Below are 26,486 nucleotides of genomic sequence, written 5' to 3'. Positions count from 1 at the left end.
ACAAATAATTCTGAAAGGCTCAAAATTCGCAATTATTAAACTGAAAACAGTATATTCTAAACCATAGTGGTGTCATAAAATCAGGGAATCTGTTGTAGGACGCATATGACTGTCAATTTTGATATAAAGGATTGTCAAAGTTAATAGGATTTATTCCTTGATTATTGGACATACCTACATCAGCTTCTGGCTTTATGCACACAGCCATATCAGGGCTATAATGATCTCTCTATAGGCCAATTTCATACTGAGGTCTGAACAAAGAACAATAAATGTAGCAAGCTCCAACAAGATGTAATGATGCTCATGCAGAGCTTGCCAGATGGGAGCCACTCATTTCTATCTTAGCCCACTTTCACGCAATCAGTATTTAGTCCATATTTTGCATCAATATTTATGAGCCAGGAGTGGAAGCTACCAAGAACAAGTATAATAGAAATATTTGTGCCTCCTCTGTGTTTTGAACCCACTCCAGGTTTGACTGATGCAAAAATACTGACCAAATACTGATCGTTTGAAAGTGGCCTTAGGTTGGCACTATATCTAGACTTTTTGCAGCACTATAATTGACAGCTGCAGGCACAAAATTACATACAAGTCAAATCACCGCTTTGAGCAACAGCTACAGCGCAATAGTTTAAATCAATTAAAAGTCCTACAAAAGTTTACAGTACATGTAGCTCAATAGTTAAAGTAAATCAAAAATGTTACACAAAGTCTAGGTGTAGCTCCGGCTTTTACTTGCACTGTACTCTGATAAGAGATGTATATGGGGATCTCATAAAGTTTTCTGATAGCATAGATAATAGGGAGCAAAATAGGCTCAAAAGTCTAACTACAGTAGATACCAGTGACCGATGCACACTGAACAGGGAAAATTGAAATGAATGGTGGTGCATGAAGAGGAAACACATAAGTCTCAATCAGACACTTATCCACTATCTTAGCCTGAGCACCATATTTTATTTTTCTATGTCTTTATGGTAGACAACTGCCATAGATACATTAATAAATCTCTGCATATAGCTCCTGATCTCCTGCTTACCTTTACACCATGAACGATAAAGTTAGCTACCTGTAGACACCTCTAGGAGCAGCTCACTGTGCAATGGGCCTGGGAAGGGAGAGCCAGAGGATGGGAGTGGTGCTAGTGGCAATGATAGATGTAGTAGTAGCGGTAGTCACAATGGCAGTACTCACCCTGACGCTCCCTTGGGCCATGCAGTGATGGGAGGGGCGCAACCCTTCTACCCCTCTGGACATTGGGGTCTCCTGTCTGGAGGTGCCTTGGATGTTAGATAAATGGGTGGTGGGGTGCAAGACAGGAGAGCAGGAAAAACCCCAGATTTAGAATGGAGATCATTGACCAGGAAGGCTTAGTCATAAAATATAGTCTCCCTTTTACTTAATAGATAATGGATGTAACAGCACAACTACAATCAGTAGGCATAGTTCTCAGGTATTTGACAGAGTAAGCTTTTCCAAAGGCTGTGTATAGGGAATGACTACTATGATGATCCTCCCTGAGTCTCAAGCCACATATACATGCAATCGTCCCAAATGACCAAAGTCGTGCAAATTCTCAGTAATTCTCCACATTGCCAAACTGCGGGCTGCAGTCCTAGATCAGATGGCCAGTTCGCCTCATTAGTGTGACAGGCGCCTGGAGAAATTAATCCAAACCATGCACCCTCTGCTCTTTGATTGACAGGGTCAGGCAAACATCCTGATGCCTGACCCTGTCAATCCGTCCTCATTCCTGACCCTGTCAAAGTCCAGAGAGAGCAGAGCCTCTAGGACACCAATTGGTAGAAATGTGACAATTCTCCTTTGTACATTTTTAAATCATATTTCCCTTCACACGGTAGATGATAAAACTGTCTGCCTGCAGCCAACAGTAGGGGGAGCTCAGTGCACAGGAATTTATACAGCTACCACTGAACTGATACAATCTCTACACATAGAGTCCTTGGAAGCTGCAGGAAAAGGCTCTAGTGCTACAGTACATCCAGAAGGTGAGAAGGATTTAAGCACTGGGTCTGCTACGACATGGGCCTCACAGCAATGACATAGTCTGTCTCCATGGTGAGTATGCTATGGATCAGGTACTATACATAGCTTTAGGGAATGGAGAGTTAGCAGCCACACCTGGTCTCTAGGGCCCCCTGCCACTTTAGAAGACACCAGTATTATAAATGGCACATTGAAAGTGGAGCTTCAAGTTATGCCTCTAATGGGTGGTCCAGCAGCATGGCTCTCTGTGATTAACTTATTTTCTCCTTTAAAGTTGAACATAAAAGTATCATCTAAAATCAAGAATGTGTTATGCTTAGGGTCCATTCACACAGCCGTATGTGTTTTGCGGATCTGCAAAACACGAACACCGGCAATGTGCGTTCCACTTTTTGTAGACCGCAAATCGCCGGCACTATAATAGAAAATGCCTAATCTTGTCCGCAATTGTGGACAAGAATAGGACATGTTCTATTTTTTTCTGGAACGGAATTTCTGGATCCGGACAGCGCATAGTGTGGCCCCATAGAAATGAATGGGTCCGCAATTCCGTTCTGCAAAATGAGGAACAGAATTGCAGATGTGTGAATGGAGCCTTAGGCGAACAACTAAACTACATTATGTAGGTGACCCAAATATTGTACCTAGTTCATAGTTAATTAGTTCTGCATACAAACTTAGCAATGGTGAAACCACACCTTATACTGCATCATGTAGCCTATTAAATAGCAATATTGTTGCTACATATACAAATTAGGCTATGTTCACCTGACAATAAAAGAAAAAAATACACATATAGATATGTGAACCGAAATATTTATGTAAATGTTTGATATACCATTGCCTAAACCAGGCATCCTCAAACTGCGGCCCTACAGCTGTTGTAAAACTACAACTCCCACAATGCCCTGCTGTAGGCTGATACCTGTAGGCTGTCCAGGCATGCTGGGAGTTGTAGTTTTGCAACAGCTGGAGGGCCGCACTTTGAGGATGCCTGGCCTCAACTGTCAATACCATCGTACAGTACCCTATGCCATTTACACCACATCAGACCATTCACATAATATTTTAAGTCATGGGTTACTGACCTGCTTATTTATCTGATAAAGTTTCGGATTGATGTCCTGCCAATCTGTAATTGGCGCAAGTCCAAAGTATTCTCTTGCACTGTTATAACAACAAAGTCCAAAGTCTCTGCCTCGCTGAATGCTGTTTGAAATGTAATCTGTCCGGGAATATTTCAGAGTCCCATACCAGTAATCTGTTTTATGAAATAATGAATAAGAAATATAATTTACACAATGTGAAATAAAATGTGCTGCATGAACTAGAACCTTTGCCAAAGCACTTGTAGACCCACCTAGATCCTAAGCCTAACTGGAAAATTAAATCATTTTTGGCATCTTGGTCTTGGAATGGTTAAGAAGTGTGGGATAATTTAAAAAGTCATACTATGACTTTAACATACTATGGAATAGTCGCCAATGTGCTAAAGTGCACACTATTGGGGAGAATGTATTCAGACGTTTCTTACATCAATTTTAAGAACAAATCTCAAAGGTAACAATTCTGGCTAGTGATAATATAATATATTTATATGAAAACTAATTCATTAAAAAATCAGCCTTCTTAAAGGATAACTGTCACATTTACACCCCAATTTCAATTTTCATATATGTAGTTACTAATAACATGATATTTAGAATCAGTTACTATTAGACTGACTTACCCCATATTTAATAAGATTCAGCCCTTTGCAACCAGTCTGCATAAAACTGCAATTTCACTATTCAGTTAAGATGGCTGCCACTGCCCTCACCCTGAGGCTAATCCCGCCTGCCCTCACTAGCCAGTAACAATAGCCCCCCAAAAGTGTCTGTAACCAGAGCCCTCTCCCTTAAGGGAGTAATCTCCTGCAGCACAAAGGGGTCCTCTTACCACATGTTGCTTTCATTTATACACTGAGCAGACGGCAGATCTCCCTTCCCTGTTGTGCGCTGCTTCAACTCTGCCTTCTCCAGCTCTGCTGAGTGAGGGAGCGTCTGCCAAGCGCAGGGACAGGGAGAAGTGCACACAGCCCAGGCACTGTTATCAGCTGCTGGGGAGGACCTGGCTTTAATCATTTACCTACAGTCCCTGGCTGTCAGTAATCTGACCCTGCACGCTGCGTGCTCCGTCCTTCAACAGATAGACGGACCATGCCTAGCAACCCTATTTTAAGCACAGGTAAAAGTAGGTAGGTAAAATGTGGAATTGGGGGGTAATTGAATACACAGTGAAAAGTTTAAATAGGGACACCAAGGAGATATTAATCACCACAATCCAATACTCCAAAAAATATATATACGACAGTTATACTTTAAGCAAAACATTTTCTGCAAATTGCTTTATCTAGTGACTTCTATAACAACACTAAAAGTGATAATAGAAAAATATTGACCTCGTAAGTCTTCAATCACAACATTATCTTCATGTTCAGCAATCTGAGAAGCCATTCCAAAAATCAAGGCATCAACATCTTGCGCCTTCTGTATATTAGGATTCTTCAATCAAAAAAGAAAAAAAGTCTGAAAACATGTTTTGATCACATAAAATGTATTCTTTGATTTGTTATCTTATGTTAATAAATGTGATGTGTTTCCAAGTCAGCCAATAGGATTTTAAACCACTCCATCCTTTGCATATATGGAAGATAAGTAACTGCCAGAGGAGTCTTGCAGGAGCTTATGTCTTTGTCCCCATTGCAAACACTTAAACTCAGGTTATGCATCCCTAAGGAGAGTAGAGAGGAATGGTATGACTTGTTTCTATGGGATGATTTGCACTTTTTGTTGGTGCCATTTTGGGGTACATACTACTTTTTGATTGCTCTTTATTGTGTTTTTGGGAGGTGGAATGAAAAAAAAATTTGGCTTTTTAAAATTTTTTACTCTGCTCATCAAGGGGGTAAAAAGCTCAGATTACTGTGTGGGTCACTACAGATGCGGTGATACCAATTATGTACAGTGTTAAAATTTTTGTTTTAGATTTTTACGTAAATAAACCTGTTTGCTGGCAAAAAAGGTAATCTCTTTCCAAATTGAGGACTGAAACATGCAATCTTCTTATCGCTCATATAATACACTTTAATGTTTCCATATTCCAATCTATTAGTGTATGTCAGTTACTATTTTCATTTACATAATGCCTATTCAGCAGGGGAAAGTAGGCAACAATGCAAGATAGTCCTAGGGGCAATCATGTGGGGGACGCAATGGGATGTGAGAAGAAGCCTCTCCCTTTCTCTAACTACATAGATGCCACAGTCAGCATTGACAGAAGCATGTAATGGGTTAGACTGCCAAGATCAAGGTTAACTCCGATCCTGGCAGTGATGGCACATGCGTAGCTCATGAGCTCGCTCCATCACACTGTCATGCATATACAGAGCTGTATGGTAACTACCTACTTGCAGCGTCATACATGAAGACATGAAACTGACATGACTGAGATGTACATTATGTAAATGTCTGAAACTGCCAGCCTTGCTAAGATGACTAACTACCTAGTGTGTATGGGGTTACCCAAACTGACACTGACAGATTTTGGGGGAAAGAAGGATATAGCATATTGTAAGGTAAACTGGTGCCAGAGGGTTTGGGCACTGGCTTGTCTCCCTCTCCCAAGTGAGGAAACATGCATATTCCTCTAAAACCCCCTTTTTGGGGGAGTCGGTAAAGATAGATTTGCCCAACAGCTATCTTTATTTTAATAGCAACTGTGGTTTACCTTACAGTATGTGATCTGACTCTTTACATTAATCATGGGATAACCCTTTTAGAAATTCTCAACTTGTTTTCTCTTACAGTGCAGGCTTCTCTGCCCTGTTCGGAGTGAAATCCATGAGACGAGCTCTCTGATGGCTCACCCTGTAGATCATATCACTGCCCTCCTGAATAATCTTCCAAGCTAACATCTGTATAGAATAAAGAAGACAAGGTGTGCACTCCTTTGCATATAAGGTTCATTATTTAATAAAAAAAAAAAATATATAAAATGAAAAATGCATATACAATGCCCCCAAAATATTGCTTATGTGGCAATATGCCACTGAAGAAGGAGCTAGTGCTCCAAAACGCGTATGGCAATATACCTATACTAACTTTGTGGTCCGGACCCAAGGTGTACAAAGCACCACTCGTTTTTGGAGCGAACTCGCCACTCCTGGGAGAGGTAGCGAGCTATAATTAAATCAATCACTGCTTGGACTCAGAAGCCTGTTGCTGCCATCATAGATATATCTATAAGGTATCAAAGTACTCAGCACAGAGAAGGAGGGGTAAGTGCACTAATTCAAACCCTATACTCTCAAGGCTGACGAGCTGTACTCTAAGTAAGTGACGGCTATTGGAAACAACATTAGTGATACCTATTAATAAAGCTGGCGATACAGTCCTATCATTGCTTTGCAGTGACTGTAACAGGATATTCATACCTGATATGCGGATAATGATGAACTTTCCTTTGGCATTATAAGTCGGGCAAGACACGTGCGCCCAGCCTGTTATCTGATTCGCCTTTGTTTGTTTCATACATACCTACATCTGATATGTCGATAATGATTACTCCAGCGCTATTCACTGCAAGATACATGTGCTGGACTTGTTAACCATTTCAGTGCTATTCACTACAATAATGTGGAATGACTGTTATGAGAATATCAACTGGATTATCAATTGAGTTTTTGAACCTGTGGCATTTGTTATAATTGAAAAATCCCCTATGGTCATTTGTTTATCTACAAGATAAAGTTCTATTACTATGAAATAGTGCTGAATACCACCAAATATTAGGGGGCAATGTATGTTATATTCTTGCCTCTCTGTATTTTGTGGAAATTGAACATAGCTATATATTTATACATATTTATGTCTATCTTCATTTTTCCCCCTGTAATCATGTATTGAAATATATCTATCTGAATAGCTATAGAATCATGTATTAAGAATAGGATTTTTATACTTTTTTATATAATTTTTATATATTTTTGGTGGATTGTACAGTATATGCATTTTTCTTTTTATATTTTTCTTTTTTATCAAATAATTAACCTTATATGCAAAACTAGAAGAAGGAGTGCACACCTTGTCTCCTTTATTCTATTTACTTTCTCTATTGGGACTGGGCAACCCAGTAAGGTGGTGGTGAACCCTTAATATCTATCATATTTGTGTGTGAGCCCCTCTTATATTTTTAGATTTAAAGTGTACCTCCAATTATAACAGCATGTTAGCTGAATGAGATTGCCAGATAAATGCTGTTTTAGGCTTAAGCCTAGAATAAATGGAGCGAATATTGTACCGAATGTCGTTAATGCAAACGAAATTGAAAAAGCCTCACAAGATGTATTAAGTAAGATTGATTAAACGACAAGCGAGGAATCATATAGAGGCATTCCACCTGAAGCCCACCTGCATCTTTACATCATCTTTACATGTAATCTACAGTGATGACTTTGTAGCAAATGGTTAAAGAGCGAGCAAACACGCACTATATAATAAGCACATTTTTGGTCGATAACTAGTTTCAAAATCTTCGATCTACACTATAATCGTTACCTGCAAGACATCTGCTGGTCTAATACAAGCCTTACTCCAATCCTTAGATCTTGCCAGTCGTTAACGGTTTCTTCTTACAGTGAAATCCACTTCAGCCATTGCTGCTAATGGATAGGCACTTCCTCTGGGTGACATGAACTAACGGAACTGGGCACAGCTAAGTTCCTCTAGCTGCCATGCTGCTGATTATGTCTTCATGTGATTTTCACCAATCAATAGATTCAATTCATAAATAAAAAACTAAAGCAAAGGTGTCCATAGTCCTTAAAGGAATGCTCTAGGCCAGTGGTGGCGAACCTATGGCAAAGGTGCCAGAGGCAGCACTCAGAGCCCTCTCTGTGGGCACCCGCACCCTGGAAAAAGTCTATGGTGTACGAATATACCTTAAACTTTTTCTGACAATCATCAGCGCAGGGCGCGCTACGAACGGCACAGGCAGCACACGGAATGCAGGCAGGGTGTCATAGCTAAATGATAAAGTACATGGAAGATATAATATATTGGTACTCAGGTTAAATTGCTGGGTTAGCACTTTGCAATAAATAAGTGGGTTTTGGGTTGCAGTTTGGGCGCTCGGTCTCTAGAAGGTTCACCATCACTGCTTTAGGCCAAACATATGCATTGTTCTATGCCTAGCACAGGGCCTGATGGGGAAGTACACAACTGATGGTTTTAAAGAACATCCATCCCTATGTCATGCACTGCTCTGACACTAGACATACACTTGTATGTACAAAGTTTTAGGTAAAATGCACTTTTCAGCACATTTTCTGACTTTTCTACTTATCCAAAAACAATGTCATTACCGACTTAGCATTATTGCTAGCTTACAGTAGATTCATCAACATGTTAATTTCTTTTGTTTTCCGCTCACTAAGAAAATCATTTGAAATTCACCCACTGTGAGATTCAACAGCTTTATTTCCTATCAGTAATGTGATATTCTCCACTCCAATAATTTGGTAACTATTTACTGTAAGGTGGAAGATCAATATTATTTCATTGCAAGACACAAGATGACTCATATGTAAAGAAAAATGGAAGGCATTGTAGCAAGTAAGGCTACTTTCACACTAGCGTCGGGGTTCCGCTTGTGAGCTCCGTTTGAAGGCTCTCACAAGCGGCCCCGAACGCATCCGTCCAGCCCCAATGCATTCTGAGTGGACACGGATCCGCTCAGAATGCATCAGTCTGGCACCGTTTGTCCTCCGCTCCGCTCAGCAGGCGGACACCTGAACGCTGCTTGCAGCGTTCGGGTGTCCGCCTGGCCGTGCGGAGGCAAACGGATCCGTCCAGACTTACAATGTAAGTCAATGGGGACGGATCCGTTTGAAGTTGACACAATATGGCTCAATTTTCAAATGGATCCGTCCCCCATTGACCTTCAATGTAAAGTCTGGACGGATCCGTCTGAAGCTACTTTCACACTTAGAATTTTTTCTACAATATAATGCAGACGGATCCGTTCTGAACGGATCCAAAGTCTGCATTATATGAGCGGATCCGTCTGGGCAGACCCCAGACGGATCCGCTCTGAACGCAAGTGTGAAAGTAGCCTAAGACAGTTAACCCCTATCCACAGGACAGAGGCTAACCAACTAATTGGTGGGGCTTCAACCACTGGAATCTCCACCAATCATGACAATAGAAAACCCATGTTCCACAGGATCGGTAGATGTCCCAGCATTGGACCCCCACAATCAGTTAGCTAATATCATTACTTGCCACCACCTTTATAAAACTATACCTTTCTTCTCCAGTAGTTGTCGCAGAAACGGTACACTGGCCAAATGCCACCAGATGAGTCAGTGATGTTCTGAAACAGACATGATTTATCCCTACAGGGAGGTGAATACAATGGCATTAGAGTGATGAGAGATGAGAGTGTCCACCTATCCTCTTGCTCAACATCCATAATGTTTTTTTAGCATAATAATTCATTTGTATATTTTGTAAGGGAAAATGAGTCATTATGCATAGAGTTATCTCTCCAGCTCTTCTCATTATGACATGCATTTTACAATAGGCTCATTTACATGTGCTGACTGAGCAGGGAATTATCGGGAGTAATTCTTGATAATCTACTGCTTGTTAGTGGAGGTGACAGCTGAATTGATCGCTAATATGACCAATCATCCCCATACAGAGGCCTTGTCCTGGGCATCTTGATCTGCTGCCCAGAAACAACCATTTAGTGTCTACAACAGCAAAGTTTTTACCCAGTGAACAAACATTTTATCGGGTAATTGGTGGCATCTTTTCCACGGGCCAATTATCAGGAACGAACGTTCATTCCTGATAATCAGCCTGATAATTATCCTGTGTAAAGGGACCTTAAAGAGGTTGTGCAAGAATTCTCGATTCTGCAGAACCTGCAAAGAGAAGCTTAAATACCTGCTCCTTCAATGCTTCTCTAGTCCCCATCAATGTCAACATTCGGTTTGCGTCCCCCCTCATTCTTGCACTTCTTTAAGTTTGAAATGACATAGTTACTGGGATTTTGTGAAGGCATCTGTGTTGGTCCCATGTTCATATGTGCTCGCATTGCTGAGAAAAATTATGCTTTATTATATGCTAATGAGCCTCTAGGAGCAACAGAGGCGTTGCCAGCTCTTTCTGCCCCCTGCACTTTGATTTACAGGACCAGGCAGTGTAAACCTGATCACGCTAGACCCTGTCAATCAGAGTGGAGAGGGTGTGACAGTTGTAGAGAGAGCTGAGCCTCTAGGTGTAAGGACAAAGCCCCTGTTGCTCCTAGAGGCTCATTTGCATATATTAAAACATCATATTTTTTCTCAGCAATGCGGGCACATATGAACTTGGGACCAACACAGATGCCTTCAGCTGCCAAGTGTACATATAACAGGTCAGCCAGGTTCATAGCTACAAATCTGTTGACAGATGCCCATTAAGTAGATATCATTTGTTCAATGACAAAATCATATGCAGAACAATTACTTCCACCATATTTATACTGTGTATGAAAAAAATTCCTTCTATTTGTGTATCTGATCTACTCAAACACTATAGGAACTGTAGAAGCCATCTCATGTCTGCTTACCATCATGATTACCATTCCAAATGGTTGTCTGTTGATCTAAAATTAGATTTTTGTCCAACAAGCTTCCAAATAAACACATATATGTCTCAGACTAATTATGTAATGCCAATAATTGCAGCATAATAATAATTGCATAATAATAGTTAGAGATGAGCGAATCGAAGTTGACTAAGTGGAATTTGATCCGAATTTCAGGAAAAATTCAATTTGCACCGAAGTTGAATTTCCTCACGCTTCGTGGTAATGAATCACATTTATTTCTAAAATGGCTGCTGCACGTGTTAGGACATGGTGCAAAGAACTCTGGGAAGGCGGGATCACCCACAATGCCATGCATGCAGCCAATCAGCAGCCAGCCCTGTGATGTCACGGCCCTATAAATAGCCTCAGACATCTTGGATTCAGCCATTTTCCAGTGTATTTAGTTCAGGGAGTGATGTCAGCAGGCGCTAGGGACAGTGCTAGGAAAGACTTCATTGTGCTGAAAAATCGATTTGCAAGTTCAGGGAAAGATTATTCATAGTGTAGGGAAAGCATAGGGAGGCATTATCCACACTATAAAAGGAGAACAGGGTCCAATACGGGATTGTACAGCCTGGGTAATAGGAGCGATTCTATTACACCTTACTGCACTAACTGGGGATCCAAATTCTGTCACAGAATCACACCGTTCTGGGAAGCTATTAATGATCTTTATGATCTGGTCAGTGGCAGCTCTTCTTGGTGGACACCGGAGGGCGCTTTACTCTCTATGTTCCCTAGCTCTACTTCCACCTTGAAAAAAGGTCTCTTAAGATTTTTTGTCCAAGCCGCTCGCCTGGTTATACCTAGATTTTGGAAATCCACATCTGCCCCTCTCCTTAGGGACTGGCTCATCACCTTTGAGAAAATCTACAGAATGGAGGAGCTTTGGGCGGAGGACACGGGTAACTCCAACAAATTCTTAAAAGTCTGGACGCATTGGATTTTGTTTAAGGGTTCTAGTGAATATCTCAATTGGTTGAACAGAGATGTTGCCAGTTCCTAGGGAGATAGCAGCCCCTTAATGGATTTTCATTCTCTCATACCTCGATGTTAACTCCATTTGAACTAAGAGGTATATATAGATTGGCTCATACATTCTGAAATTCATTTTATCTTATTATTATTATTCATCTACGTCTCTTGTCAGGTATCCCCCTTCCCTTCCCCCCTCTTCCGTTTGTGTCCCTGTCTTTGTCATTTGTTCCTTGTTGTGTGTATACGTCAGGGCTCTTACTTCTATGCACCTGCGAATAAGATTTTGATATGTCATCTAACTGATTGGACTGATCGCTGGTTATGCTCTTCTTTGCATTTTCTCATCATTTTACTTATTCATTATATTTATGACCTTCTGATTGTATACATATTTCTGTGCACAGCCACGACTTGTAATCGGGCTGTTTTTGTCTCTTTGATGTATTGTTCTTTTCTTGGCTCTCTCAAATAAAAGAATTTGAACAACAAATTGCAGTTATACTGCTGCTTTTAGGATTGCACTATAGGATTGCTCAGTAATTCAAGCAAACCTTGCTTGTTATTGGGGTGCAAGTGCTATGTGATACAGCCATTTACAGGGTGTATTAATAGGAAATATATGTATGTCCCCCATTCTGTGGTGATTTTACATTGTTATACTTTTTTTTGGATTGTGTTCATAGGAAAAAAAAATACGGCTTATTTGCCGTTTTGCGGGGAAGTTACATTGTACTACAGCCATTTACGGGGTGCATTAATAGGAAATAACTATGGAGAGTCCCAAGCCGTCATTTCTTTGCGAAAAAGGCAGTACTAGCCTTGCACACATATGTAGAACAGAAGGTTGGCCAGTCCTTGAGCCTATTGGTGACTGCCAAAGTGCACGGCAGCGCAGATGTGTGTTCCTGTAACTACGGTCAAGGACAATATATGTCCTTTACGGCCCACTGGGTAAATGTGGTTCCTGCCCAGCCACACCAGCAACTTGGCCAGGTGCCCCCACTTCTGCCTCCACATTCTCACGCCGTTGGTCCTGGTTCTGCAAGGCACAGTGTTCTACACCACTATACAGGCTCTCTGCAGCCAGGAAATAGCTGTTCTTTAACGAGTTTCACCATGAATAAATTTGGATCGAATCAAATCTTTTTGGAAAGTTCGGTGAACCGACCGAATTGAATTTCTGAGAAATTCGCTCATCTCTAATAATATTCAATAGAAAACATTTACTGTATACTGTATGAAAGGATCCTTTCACACAAGTGGCATAAGCTACCATATGTACAGCTAGTTTGATTGTACACTAATGTTATATTAATAATTACCTGGCATAAATACCTGGTGGCACTAAAGACGATAGGAACTGGAAAACAACTTGGAATTCATTGGTCAGACTGGAGTCAATGTGTTGATTATAACCTGTTGGAAGTTATATGAACACATCATAAGTGAAGCTTTCCACAGGTGGGAAAGGGATTAAAGACATTTGGGTGAATCCAAATTCTTGTTCATCTAACAGCTATTTCTCTCATCCCCACATATACGCCAGTACATGTGATCTAAATGGGGAGACAGGAGTAAGCCTCAGGCAGACACTTTTATTTACATTTGAGCAAAAAGTGTCCAGTCCAAAATTATTCATACCCTTCTCAATAATCAATAGAAAAGCCTTTATTGGCTATTACAGCAATCAAACACTTCCTATAATTGCAGACCAGCTTTTTGCATGTCTCCACAGGTACTTTTGCCCATTCATCTTTAGTAATGAGCTCAAAATCTTTCAGGTTGGAGGGTCTTCTTGCCATCACCCTGATCTTTAGCTCCCTCCACAGATTCTCAATTGGATTCAAGTCTGAACTCTGGCTGGGTAACTCCAAAACGTTAATGTTGTTGTCTACTAACCATTTCTTCACCACTTTTGCTGTGTGTTTTGGGTCATTGTCATGCTGAAATGTCCACTGGTGCCCAAGGCCAAGTTTCTCTGCAGACTGCCTGATGTTGTCATTAAGAATCCTCATGTATTGCTATTTTTTCATGGTGTCGTTTACTGTGATTAGGTTCCCTGGTCCATTGGCTGAAAAACACCCCCAAAGCATTAGGTTCCCACCACCATGTTTGACAGTGGGGATGGTGTTCTTTGGATTGAAGGCTTCTTTTTTACACCAAATGAAGGAAACATCATTGTGACCAAACAATTCAATTTTTGTTTCATCTGACCATAACACAGAAGACCAGAAGTCTTCTTCTTTGTCCAGATTAGCTTTTGAAAAGGCCAAGCGAGCTTTTGTGTGCCTTATCTGGAGAAGAGGCGTCCTCCTTGGTCTGCATCCGTGGAACCCAGCTGTGTGCAGTGTCTGTTGGATTGTCTGCTTTAAGACATTGCCACCAGCAGAGCCCAGATTCACCAGGATGGCCTTGGTGGTGATCCTTGGATTCTTTTTCACCTCTCTAACTATCCTCCTGGCTAGCACAGGTGTCACTTTCGGCTTCCGACCACGTCCTCTGAGATTTTCCACAGTGCGGAACATCTTGTATTTTTTGCTCATATGTAAATAAAAGCTGAGAAATGTTTTTTTCCCCCACACTAATGCCTCTCGTACATCGTCTTATTATCTTTTGGGAGACACCTATGTCATTTCCCGTCCAAAAATTACTTGCTGGTTTAATAAAAGTAACTTTAAGTCAGAATTTGCCAGGGGTATGAATAATTATGGGCAGCACTGTGTATGTATATATATATATATATATATATATATATAAAAATAAAAAATGGCAGCACCGTCACAGATGAAAAAATGGATGAAGGGTGCAAAAAGCCCAGTATGGATGTAAGCCAATCCAGTAAAATGCAAGCGATGAAAAAAAGGGCAGCACTCCAATAGATAAAAATAAAAATAACTTTATTTACCCATAAGGCTGTTGCAACGTTTCGGCTCTTACACAGGATCCTTCACACTGCTTGAGGAAGGCTCCTGTGTAAGAGCCGAAACGTCGCAACAGCCTTATGGGTAAATAAAGTTATTTTTATTTTTATCTATTGGAGTGCTGCCCTTTTTTTCATCGCTTATATATATATATATATATATATATATATATATATATATATATATAAAAAAGCAAACAGCAGCACTCTTCAAGGTCCCGGGTGCAAATCTTTGATGAATCCTGGACTAGGATCCTCAGGAAATAAAATGAAAAACAGTAGGCAGCACTCTGGTATGAAAAAGAAAAAGTGGACTCCTTTATTCATCCATGCAACCTTTTAGCTCATCTTAATGGCTCCATGACAAAGGCTCCATTGAGATGATCTAAATCGTTGCATGGGTGAATAAAGGAGTCCACTTTTTTATACCGGAGTGCTGCCTACTATTTTTCACTATACTGTGTATATATATATATATATATATATATATATATATACACACACAGTAGTATCTCACAAAAGCATAAAAGTGAGTACACCCCTCACATTTTTATAAATAGTTTATTATATCTTTTCATGGGACAACACTGAAGATCTGACACTTTGATACAATGTAACGTAGTCAGTGTACAGCTTGTATAACAGTGTAAATTTGGTGTGCCCTCAAAATAACTCAAAACACAGCCATTAATGTCTAAATCACTGGCAACAAAAGTGAGTACACCCCTAAGTGAAAATGACCAAATTGTGCCCAATTATCCATTTTCACTCCCCGGTGTCATGTGTCTCGTTAGCATTACAAGGTCTCAGGTGTGAATGGGGAGCAGGTGTTATGTGGTGTTATCACTCTCACACTCTCTCATACTGGTCCCTGGAAGTTCAACATGGCACAGTTTTCCTACTCCACCCTCCTACTGTCAGACTGACTTTTTTTTACCACTTTTAAAAAGTCTCAGTTATAAATCTGTAGTGAAACTCATTAACATAGGTAACCACACCCACTTTCTCCCAAATTTCAAAACTGGAGTGAGTGGCGTAAAAATGAAAATTTTTACGCAGGTAAGTGCAAAAAGTCGCAAAAGCTCCACTTTATCCCTACTGTCACCCCCACGTGCTAGGGTCTTAGTTGTGTGGACTGCCCACAAACCTGTATGTACTGAAAAGTAATTGCTAGGCTGCTGACTAAAGTACTGTCCTTGGAGTCATGAAGAAAGCAGCCAGTAGATGCTGCAATGTATAAAATATTCAGGAAATAAATGGAAGCAGAAAGACCAAACAATGTAAAAGTAGGGAACACATAAATATCAATGGATGGCTGATTTTTCATTTTTGATTAGAGTGGTCCTTCAAAACCCTTTCCTGCTCAACCTCCTTTTAATGCATTAGAATTTCAGAGAGACTGGGCATAGCTAAACATTTTTCCAATATGAAATGAGCAAGTAAAACAGAGCAGCATGAGGGGTTGCATGGAATACCTTACATTTCCAGCTTTTCATACAAGTGATATAGTATTTTCTTTTTTATAACAGTTAGGGCTCTTACGCACAAATGTATTCTTTTTCCGTGTCCATTATGTTTTTTTGCGGCCCACAAAAACAACTAACAGAAATGACTGTGTGCATTCTGTCTCCGTATGTCTGCATGGCCTTTCCACCAAAAAATAGAACATGTCCTATTATTATTGTCTGCTTTACGAACAAGGATAGGACTGTTCTATTAGGGACAGGCCCTTCCATTCCGCAAAATGCGGAATGCACACGGCTGGCATACGTGTTTTGCGGATCCGCGTTTAGCGATCATAGATTTTTTTCCTAGGATACACAGAATCTTGGTAACGATATTTTGCATTAATAGGATACAGATAATCTTGGCATTGATAGATATTCCAGGAAGAGTAATTCGTTTTTTATGCATCTTCTACAAAAGAAAAACCTGGAATGTGTCCAATAGCTTTTAGGGTACTTTCACAGTAGCGTTTTGTTTTTCCGGCACTGAGTTCCGGCAAAAGGGCTCAATGCCGGAAAAGAACTGATCAGCTGTATCACCATGCATTCTGAATAGAGAGTAATCCATTCAGGATGCATAAGGATGTCTTCAGTTCAGTCACTTTGACTGATCAGGCATTTTTAAGACTGATCAGGATTCTGATCAGTCTTACAAATGCCATCAGTTGGCATACGTTTTGCCGGATCGGCAGGCAGTTCCGGCGACGGAACTGATTGCCGGATCACTCTGCCGCAAGTGTGAAAGTAGCCTTATTCTGTTGATATAAAACATTGTGTTGCTTAAGGAAGACCTGTCACCTCTCCTGACATGTCTGTTTTAATAGTTACTTGCATTCCCCATGTAATAATAATTTTGAAACATCTTTTCTTATGATTCTGGTTGTTTGAATCCTCTAAAATTTCGGACAGCTCACTCATCTTTTCAGTTTTTGGCTAGGATGTGATTTGGATGTCAACTGATGAAGTACAGATGAAACTCGAAAATCTAGAATATTGTGTAAAAGTCCATTTATTTCAGTAATGCAAATTAAAAAGAATTGCATTAATGCAGCTTAAAATTAGAATTTTGTGAAAAGGTTCAATATTCTAGGCTGAAAAGTCACACTCTAGTCAGCTAATTTAGCCATACCCCCTGAGCAAAGGGTACCTCAAAATTGAGACTTTGGGGTTTTTACAAGCTGTAAGCCATAATCATCCAAATTATAACAAATAAAGGCTTGGAATATCTTGCTTTGCATGTAATGAGTTTATCTCTTATGTTAGTTTTATCTTTTAAGTTTGATTACTTAAATAAAGGAACTTTGAGCGATATTCAAATTTTTTGAGTTTCACCTGTATACTCTGATTAACAGTTTTTTCTGAAAATCCAATGAATGCAATTGTTGACTAGATAAACATGAACCCCCTAAAACGTATATAGATAATGTCACTAGAGGTCTTAGGTTTAGTTCAGACAGTTGCTGATTAAATTACATAATTTTACATTAGTCAAACTCAACTTTTTAAATGTGAAAATGTGACAGACTCACCCTGATATGGAGGCACTTGCTTCTGAAGGAACACAGGTAACCATTCATACAATACAATATTCTAAATGAAGAATACAGGTGCCAGATTACAACCATTGTAAAGCATGAACTTAGACAATCAGTATTGATTTAAGTAAATATAAAAAAATAAATGGTAAAACAAGCTCACTAATATAATTTAGAAATCCTGAACTATACATTAGTTCGTTTTAGTTTATGTAAAAAAGGACCTGTCACCGTTCCTGACATGCCTGTTTTAATAGCGTCATGCATTCCCCATGTAATACCAATTCTGGAGCATCTATTCTTATGTCTGTATGTTGTGCCATTCCTTTATTATTTCTACTAGAAGTTATAATTGAATTGCTATTAGCTTTCAGTAAGGGTACAGAGGGGAGGTAACAAGTTGTGGGGGGGGGGGGGGGTGTACCTGCACAGACTCATTCTATCCAATCAGTACTGCCATGTTCAGACTGTGCAGGTACACCTCCCGACTTGTTTCCTCCCGTCTGTACCCTTACTGAAAGCTAATAGCAATCCATTCATATTTTCTAGTAGAAATAATAAAGGAATGGCACAACATAAAACCATAAGAATAGATGCTCCAGAATTGTTATTACATGGGGAATGCATGAAGCTATTAAAACAGGCATGTCAGGAGCGGTGAAAGGTCCTCTTTAAATGTATTAATTTTATTTTTAGCTTTTTGATATATGATATTTCATTTACAATCGCTGGCCACAATGGTCAGCTGCTCCCCTTGCGTCATAACAAATGGTTACGTGACAAATGGGGAGCAGGTCATCGGTCTGGCCAAAGATTGACTGCAGCGACATCAAGCAGGAAGTTTACATCCAGGGAACCTAGCAGAGCAGCAGAGGCCATTGAGTGAGCCAGCATAGTTAAGTATGATTCCCTGTGAAGAGGGGGAGGCGAACCCCTTTAAGGACCCTTACATATTATACTATTGTTGGCTGTACCTGCTCACTTATATATATATGGGGAGCTCCTGACTCTCTCCTGACATCATCTGGAGATGGATCAGGTAGTCTCCCAGGAGATAAGCCAACACCAGAGTTATCTGGCAGTTGCTGTCTTCTCTCTCCAATTGAAAAACATACATGTTCAACTTGGCCGGGTGTATATGTGTATGAGAAAGCAAGGAGAGAAACCTGAGGATTCAGCCAACAGCTATTGAAATGTATGGTCTCCTTTAGCTCTCAGGCTTACAACAGAGCCTCCATACTATACAGCTGTAAGCACTTCATATACACTCACCTAAAGAATTATTAGGAACACCGGTTCTATTTCTCATTAATGCAATTATCTAGTCAACCAATCACATGGCAGTTGCTTCAATGCATTTAGGGGGGTGGTCCTGGTCAAGACAATCTCCTGAACTCCAAACTGAATGTCAGAATGGGAAGGAAAGGTGATTTAAGCAATTTTGAGCGTGGCATGGTTGTTGGTGCCAGACGGGCCGGTCTGAGTATTTCACAATCTGCTCAGTTACTGGGATTTTCACGCACAACCATTTCTAGGGTTTACAAAGAATGGTGTGAAAAGGAAAAAACATCCAGTATGCGGCAGTCCTGTGGGCGAAAATGCCTTGTGGATGCTAGAGGTCAGAGGAGAATGGGCCGACTGATTCAAGCTGATAGAAGAGCAACGTTGACTGAAATAACCACTCGTTACAACCGAGGTATGCAGCAAAGCATTTGTGAAGCCACAACACGCACAACCTTAAGGCGGATGGGCTAGAACAGCAGAAGATCCCACCGGGTACCACTCATCTCCACTACAAATAGGAAAAAGAGGCTACAATTTGCACAAGCTAACCAAAATTGGACTGTTGAAGACCGGAAAAATGTTGCCTGGTCTGATGAGTCTCGATTTCTGTTGAGACATTCAAATGGTAGAGTCCGAATTTGGCGTAAACAGAATGAGAACATGTATCCATCATGCCTTGTTACCACTGTGCAGGCTAATGTTGGTGGTGTAATGGTGTGGGGGATGTTTTCTGAGCACACTTTAGGCCCCTTAGTGCCAATTGGGCATCGTTTAAATGCCACGGGCTACCTGAGCATTGTTTCTGACCATCTCCATCCCTTCATGACCACCATGTACCCATCCTCTGATGGCTACTTCCAGCAGGATAATGCACCATGTCACAAAGCTCGAATCATTTCAAATTGGTTTCTTGAACATGATAATGAGTTCACTGTACTAAAATGGCCCCCACAGTCACCAGATCTCAACCCAATAGAGCATCTTTGGGATGTGGTGGAACGGGAGCTTCGTGCCCTGGATGTGCATCCCTCAAATCTCCATCAACTGCAAGATGCTATCCTATCAACATGGGCCAACATTTCTAAAGAATGCTATCAGCACCTTGTTGAATCAATGCCACGTAGAATTAAGGCAGTTCTGAAGGCAAAAGGGGGTCCAACACCGTATTAGTATGGTGTTCCTAATAATTCTTTAGGTGAGTGTATAATTACATTGTGCTCTATGCCATGTGGAATTATGGATTTAGAGCAGAATAGCTAAGTAGCCCACTTCTAGGAGTGCTGTATTGTCCTTACAATTCCTTACAATTTGGCTATATGTATGAGGCCTTACAATAAAATATCAGGAAAACATTACACAAAAGATTTAGCATTCTATAAACCTACAGAAATATTGGCTCTTTGCAGTGTTATTTTTTACCTGGTAGGTAGCAATCACCCATTTTCTAGCATGATGAAATAAGTCTTCATCTGTCCACTGTGAATGTTTTTTAGCAAATTCATCAGCTAGATAGTTATGGTATCTGAACCAAACAATGCTTTCAGCTTGAAGGAATGGGTTTTCATTGGCTTTGTAATAACCAAAACCTATTAAGGAAGATATATATGAAGAGTTTAAAAGGGAATCTTAAATAGAAAGAGTACCCTGACTACTTCCCCTGGATCTTACATACAGTATATAACCTCCCAACACATGCTATAGATATTTTAGGTTCTTGAACATGCACTTCAGTCACATCAAAAGGACAATATTTCACAGGCAGTGACCAACAGGAAAGGTATAAATTCCCCAATAATTACTTTGTACAATCATCTTTTCCAAAAGCAGTGAAAGAGCTCATATGTATGATTTTCTAAGCAGATAATATGGATCTATAGGTTCTTGCTCATCATACAATTGCATTGCTTCCTCCATATTGGTCAACCTTGTTTATAACAGATTAAATATGAGCGAAACGATCCTAAGCAAATTGAATTTGTTACTAATTTCCCAAACATTTGGATTTTAATGAATCCAAAACTTTTAACATTTTTTTCAGACAAACTGCTCAAAAATGGCCTCCATTTTACAGATAAGGAGACAGATAAGAAGGCATTTGCCACCAAAAAGGATCAGTTTAAAACTGTTTTTTTTATTTTTTATTTAAAATAAAACCAGACAGAGCAATGTGTCATTAAATGGGCAGTTTGTTACCACCGGCTACAATCCGTTTACTCATAACTAGAGATGAGCGAGGTTTTGAAAAATTCAATTTGGCAACTTCGCCAAAGTTTGGCAAAATTTTTTATTTGTTCCGAATTAATTTGTCATGAATCGCTATAAATCAGGTATACCCAGGCCACTCTGCCTTAGGGTATGGCCACACTGTGTGGTCAATTAGCCTGCAGCTGCTTTTCATCTAATAATGAAGACCCTTTAAACAGGGGCTGTTGCTGGTATGGGGTTTGGCTGGTTAGGTGGGGGCACAATATGCTGGCAAACGCACTTTTCCAATCCCAGTGCTCTTCTAGTCTACAGGTGGGAGCCCTTCTTCTGCCGTCTGCTCTTCCTCCTTTTCCACATCATCTAATATTGATGAGAAAGTGTCATCAGGAATACCCAGCTACTCCTCTCTCTGCATCTTGCTGACTTTTAAAGGAAACATTGAAGGATGATTTGGAAGAAGCAAAGCCAGCAAAAGATGAGGATGGTTACCATTAAGACCTGCCCCCCCCCCTTCCCCCAGGGGTGCAGACTGGATGGTATTGGTTGGCACACTGGTACCAGAATAATAAAGGCTTCCATTTTATTGGTATTGAATTCCATTTACAGCTGATGCAGGAATAAATAAATAAATAAAACTGATGCAGAATACATCTCCTGCACTCTCCCTCTCCAATATTCTTCTATTAATCATTTTCAGCAATACTGTCCCTAGCGCATGAGTGATGTCTTTCCCTATGGTCATTTCACAGGACAATGGCGGAGTCTGCGCGGGATGAGGGTTTTATAGGGCTGTGACATCACAGGGGATGGCTATCTGCGGATTGACTAGTTGCATGGCATTATGGGTGATCTCGTGTTCCCCCGCTTCTTACTTTCACTTGTAACACCTGCAGCTGCCATTTTAGAAAAAACTCATTAGTTACCAAGAAGCGCGAGGAAATTCGGATTCATTGCAGATCAAAGTATTCCTAAACTTCGGAACAAATTCAACTTCAAATGCTTTGCTTTACCCAACACTACTCATAGTCATATATGTTGTTTTTACTTTGACATTACTAATGTTGTCTTTGCATTACAGAGCTTAAAAATGATGGTTACAGTCCTAGGATACTGTATGACTTTTTATGGCAACTAGGATGCTTTCAAATCAGGTCGAATTTATTCAGACCCAAACTAAATGTGATGAGCCATTAATCAGACCCTAATAAATTTTGCTCATCTCTCATCAACAGATTTATGAAAGCTGCACCTAATCCATGTTCACAATCCTATTGGACCCCTATTCTGACATTTTTTACATACTTTTTCTGCCATCAAAAATACCAGAAATCCCAGTAGAAACCCCGACGGATTAATTAACAAATTAAAACTCATGTGAACAGAGCATAAACTTCTCACAAGCTCATGCAACTTTTCTTTAACCACTTCCCATCTGTGTCATTTACCTCTTCCCTGACCGAGCCATTTTTTGCAAATCTGAAATGTTTAACTTTATGTGGTAATAACTTTGGAACACTTTTACTTATCCAAGCCATTCAGAGATTGTTTTCTCATGACACATTGTACTTCATGATAGACATAAATATGAGTCAATATAATTCACCTTTAATTATGAAAAAATCCCCAAATTACCCAAAAAATATGAAAAAATTCACAATTTTCAAAATTTCAATTTCACTGCTTTTAAAACAGAAAGTGATACCTCATAAAATATTTATTACTTAACATTCTCCATATGTCTACTTTATGTTGGCATCATTTTGTAAATGTCATTTTATTTTTTTAGGATGTTACAAGGCTTAGAATTTTAGAAGCAATTCTTCAATTGTTTTAGAAAATTTCTGAAAACCACTTTTTTAAGAACATTTCCAAAACCCAGTTCAGGTCTGAAGTCACTTACATAGTGGAAACCCCCCATAAATGACCCCATTGTAGAAACTACACCCCTCAAGTTACTCAAAACTGATTTTACTAACTTTGTTAACCCTTTATGTAATCCACAAGAATGAAAGGAAAATGGAGATTACATTTCTAAATTTCACTTTTTTGGCAGATTTTCCATTTTAATCCATTTTTTTCTTTAACACATAGAGGGTTCACAGCCAAACAAAACTTAATATTTATTATCCTGGTTCTGCGGTTTACATAAACACCCCACATATGGTTTTTGGAAGGCAGATTTTGCTGAACTGGTTTTTAGATGCCATGTCCCACTTGAAGCACCACCCTGATGCACCCTTACAGTAGAAACTCCCCCAAAAAGTGACCCCATTTTGGAAACTAGGGGATAAGGCGCCAGTTTTTTGGTACTATTTTGGGGTGCATATGATTTTTAATTGCTCTATATTAAATTTTTTGAGAGACAAGGTAACCAAAAAAGGCTGTTTTGGCACTTTTTATTTTTTACCGGTTGTTACGGATTAAATTATATCAAATATGTCTACTTTCTTTGTTTGTTTCAGTTTTACATAATAAAGCATTTTTGAAAAAAAAATTGTTTTTGTGTCTCCATTTTCTGAACGCCATATTTATTTTTCTGCCGATCGTCTTGTGCAGAGGCTTGTTTTTTGCAGAAAGAGTTGACGCTTTTATTGGTACCATTTTTGGGTACATATGATTTTTTGATCCTTAATTATACCACTTTATGGGGCAAAGTGACCAAAAAATTGGTTGTTTAAGCACAGTTTTTATTTATTTATTTTTACAGTGTTCACCTGAGACGATTTTCTTATTTAGGGGCTCATTTTTGCGGGATGAGGTGATGGTTTTATTGGTACCATTTTGTGGGACATACATCTTTTTGATCACTTGGTGTTGCACTTTTTGTGATGTAATGTGACAAAAATGACTTTTTTTGACACAGTTTTTACTTTTATTATTTTTAGGGTTTATTGGACAGGGTGAATCATGTGATATATTTATAGAGCTGGCCGTCACGGACCCGGCAATAACAAATACATCTATTTTATTTATTTTTTCTATTATTACCATTTTTTTTTTAATTACTTAATTGGGGATTTATTTATTTTTTTACATGTGAAACCTTTTTTTATTTTTTTGTATAAAAGACTTTATTATTTTTTATTTTTATTTTACACTTTGCGTCCCCATAAGGTCAATCAAGACCTCTGGGGGACATGTAATGTCACTTTTTTTTTTCCCACTATTGATTTCTCCTGTAACTGGGGCTGACATAGTATCCCCAGTTACAGGGGAAATACAGCCCCTAGAGAGGCTGTACAGCTTAATACTGCCCTGTACAGCCTCAGTGCAGGGCTAATCGAGGTCTGTGAAAGACCCAACAGCTCCTGCACCCAACAGCTTCCTGATCTGTATACACAGTGCTCGTTGAGCGCTGTGTATACAGCGATCTAGAAGGCAGGGACACCTGGGAACTGTTCCTGCCTCCTCCCTGGGGTGACCTGCTGTCACTGACAGCGGGCCCCTGACACAGCAGCTGCACGATTAGCGTGCAGCTGCAATCTCTGAATGAACGTTTCAGAACGTCCATTCAGAGATAACTACTACCCAGTTGTTTATAGTTAACGGGCAGATCTGAAGTGGTTAAACAGTGTATATAAATTTTACTTTATCTTGCACTTGCTTCTAATAGTGTCACATGCCGGAGGCCCAAGGCAGACCTCTAGGATGTCTTGCAAACAGGACACAGGCAGAAACAGACCAAGGACCAACAGAGGACTTTATTACACATGTAATAAAGGAACATGACAGTACAGAAGAATAAGCAAAAGTTGTAGATCCATACAGAGAACAGGTACAGAAGAACAGGCAAGGCATGGACAAGGATAATATCACAGAATATGTTAGAGAATAACATCAATGCTTTACCAGGCGACACCACACAAAAGGGCAGATGGCAAAATCCCCTGGGTCAGCAGCAAGGTGCAACACCCAGCAAGGCAGAATATAGACTGACCACAAGCCCCACAGCTCACAGATAGATATAGCTGCCTAAGGAGGGCACCTGATAAGACACACCAAGGCACAGATCAGGGGAAGTTAACCCCATCAGAACAGGAGTACCAGAACCACAGAACACACAGGCTGCAGTACAGGACGCTGGCCCTGGCAACCAGCATACACGGAGTCCACCGCAGCCAGTACACCAGAGCACAAACAACCCATGTCACAGTAACAAACAGAATCACACACAAAGCTGCAGCCAGCACGCATCGCAGAACCAGCATACATGGGAACACCCACAGCCAGTAGACAAAGTGCATGAAGCCAGCCTGCAAGGTACCAAAGACAGGAGCCACAGAGATGCAGATATGGAAGCCACAAAGGCAGCAGTTCACACACAACACTGCAGCCAGCACGCAGTCCCAAGCAACCAGCATACACAGGTGTCAGCCTGCAGCCAGTATGCAAGAGGGCATGCAGCCAGCCCACACGGTCACAACTGTCACAGTGAACCGCACCGTGAAACATAGACATACTGTGTCCCATGGTTGTAATGCACTATTCTAATAATGATTCAAAAACACAAAAACTTTTGTGTCAAAATAGTCAGCAATAAAATTACATTGACCTTACCATAAATTCCAATATTTTCTGTCCACCATTTGAAAGGGTAGACAGGTTTCCACATAGGAACCCTATCCATGGCTTCTTCAGGAAACATTGGGTCTGAGCCAGATTTCAATTTTCCACCAGAAAAGCTTCTCAAAGCATCTGACCAAGAATGAGAGGGTCCATATATAGAACTACCATCAATCCAGGCTGTTACGGAATTAACCTATGAAACACAAAATTAGCAAAAGCCTATTTAAATGCAGAATGATATAACAAACCTGCGCTTTGTGGATTTTTCTCTACTTAAACTGAATAAACACCAACTGAAATATTAAAGCTAAAGAAGTTCTCCTAGGTTGGGTAACCATGGTCAGGGACCAGGAATGATTTCAAATTAAAAAAAAAGTATTACCTATCATGAGTGTTCTGGGTCTAGTGAAGAGCTCCTATCTCTTGTGCTTCTGGAAGTGTGATGTGCTATTCACATGCACATCACCTCTGCCTGCCAATCAATGATCTCAGTGGTGATCTTCACAAAAGCAGCATATGACCAAGGTCACCAATGAAGACACTGATGGGTCAGCATGTAGACGGCATGTCACACTTCCGATGCACTGGGGACCAAAAGCAGCAGAGACAGCTAGAATTTATATCAGAAAACTCTTTAAACTAGTTCTCACATTTGGACACTCTCCACTTGTTAGAAGCATACATTTAGCTCATGACAAAGTGTCATCCTATTGAGGCCCCTAATTTCAGTTGTAATCTATAGGGAAACCTGGTAATAAGTGTTCAATATCCCAGCAGTGCCACAACAGGGGAAATTAATAA

The 26,486-nt window shown here is 40.1% G+C and overlaps 1 protein-coding gene across 1 annotated transcript in view; it reads right to left on the bottom strand.

Annotated features, from left to right (window-relative positions):
• The window catches only part of DUOX1 (dual oxidase 1), a 278,604-nt gene that overhangs the window by 153,870 nt on the left and 98,248 nt on the right, over positions 1–26,486 (bottom strand). The window contains exons 6-12 of the mRNA XM_040413827.1: positions 25,677–25,878; positions 20,334–20,500; positions 17,625–17,685; positions 12,993–13,086; positions 9,358–9,448; positions 4,454–4,556; positions 3,102–3,274 (exon numbers count right to left, since the gene is read on the bottom strand). Coding sequence (XP_040269761.1) covers positions 3,102–3,274; positions 4,454–4,556; positions 9,358–9,448; positions 12,993–13,086; positions 17,625–17,685; positions 20,334–20,500; positions 25,677–25,878 — 891 coding nt within the window. The remainder of the gene's footprint in view (positions 1–3,101; positions 3,275–4,453; positions 4,557–9,357; positions 9,449–12,992; positions 13,087–17,624; positions 17,686–20,333; positions 20,501–25,676; positions 25,879–26,486) is intronic.

Source organism: Bufo bufo, chromosome 1 (assembly GCF_905171765.1).
Source record: "Bufo bufo chromosome 1, aBufBuf1.1, whole genome shotgun sequence".
Lineage (NCBI taxonomy): Eukaryota > Metazoa > Chordata > Amphibia > Anura > Bufonidae > Bufo > Bufo bufo.
Note: the sequence above shows the minus strand (reverse complement) of the source record. Positions and strands in the feature narration are given on the sequence as shown.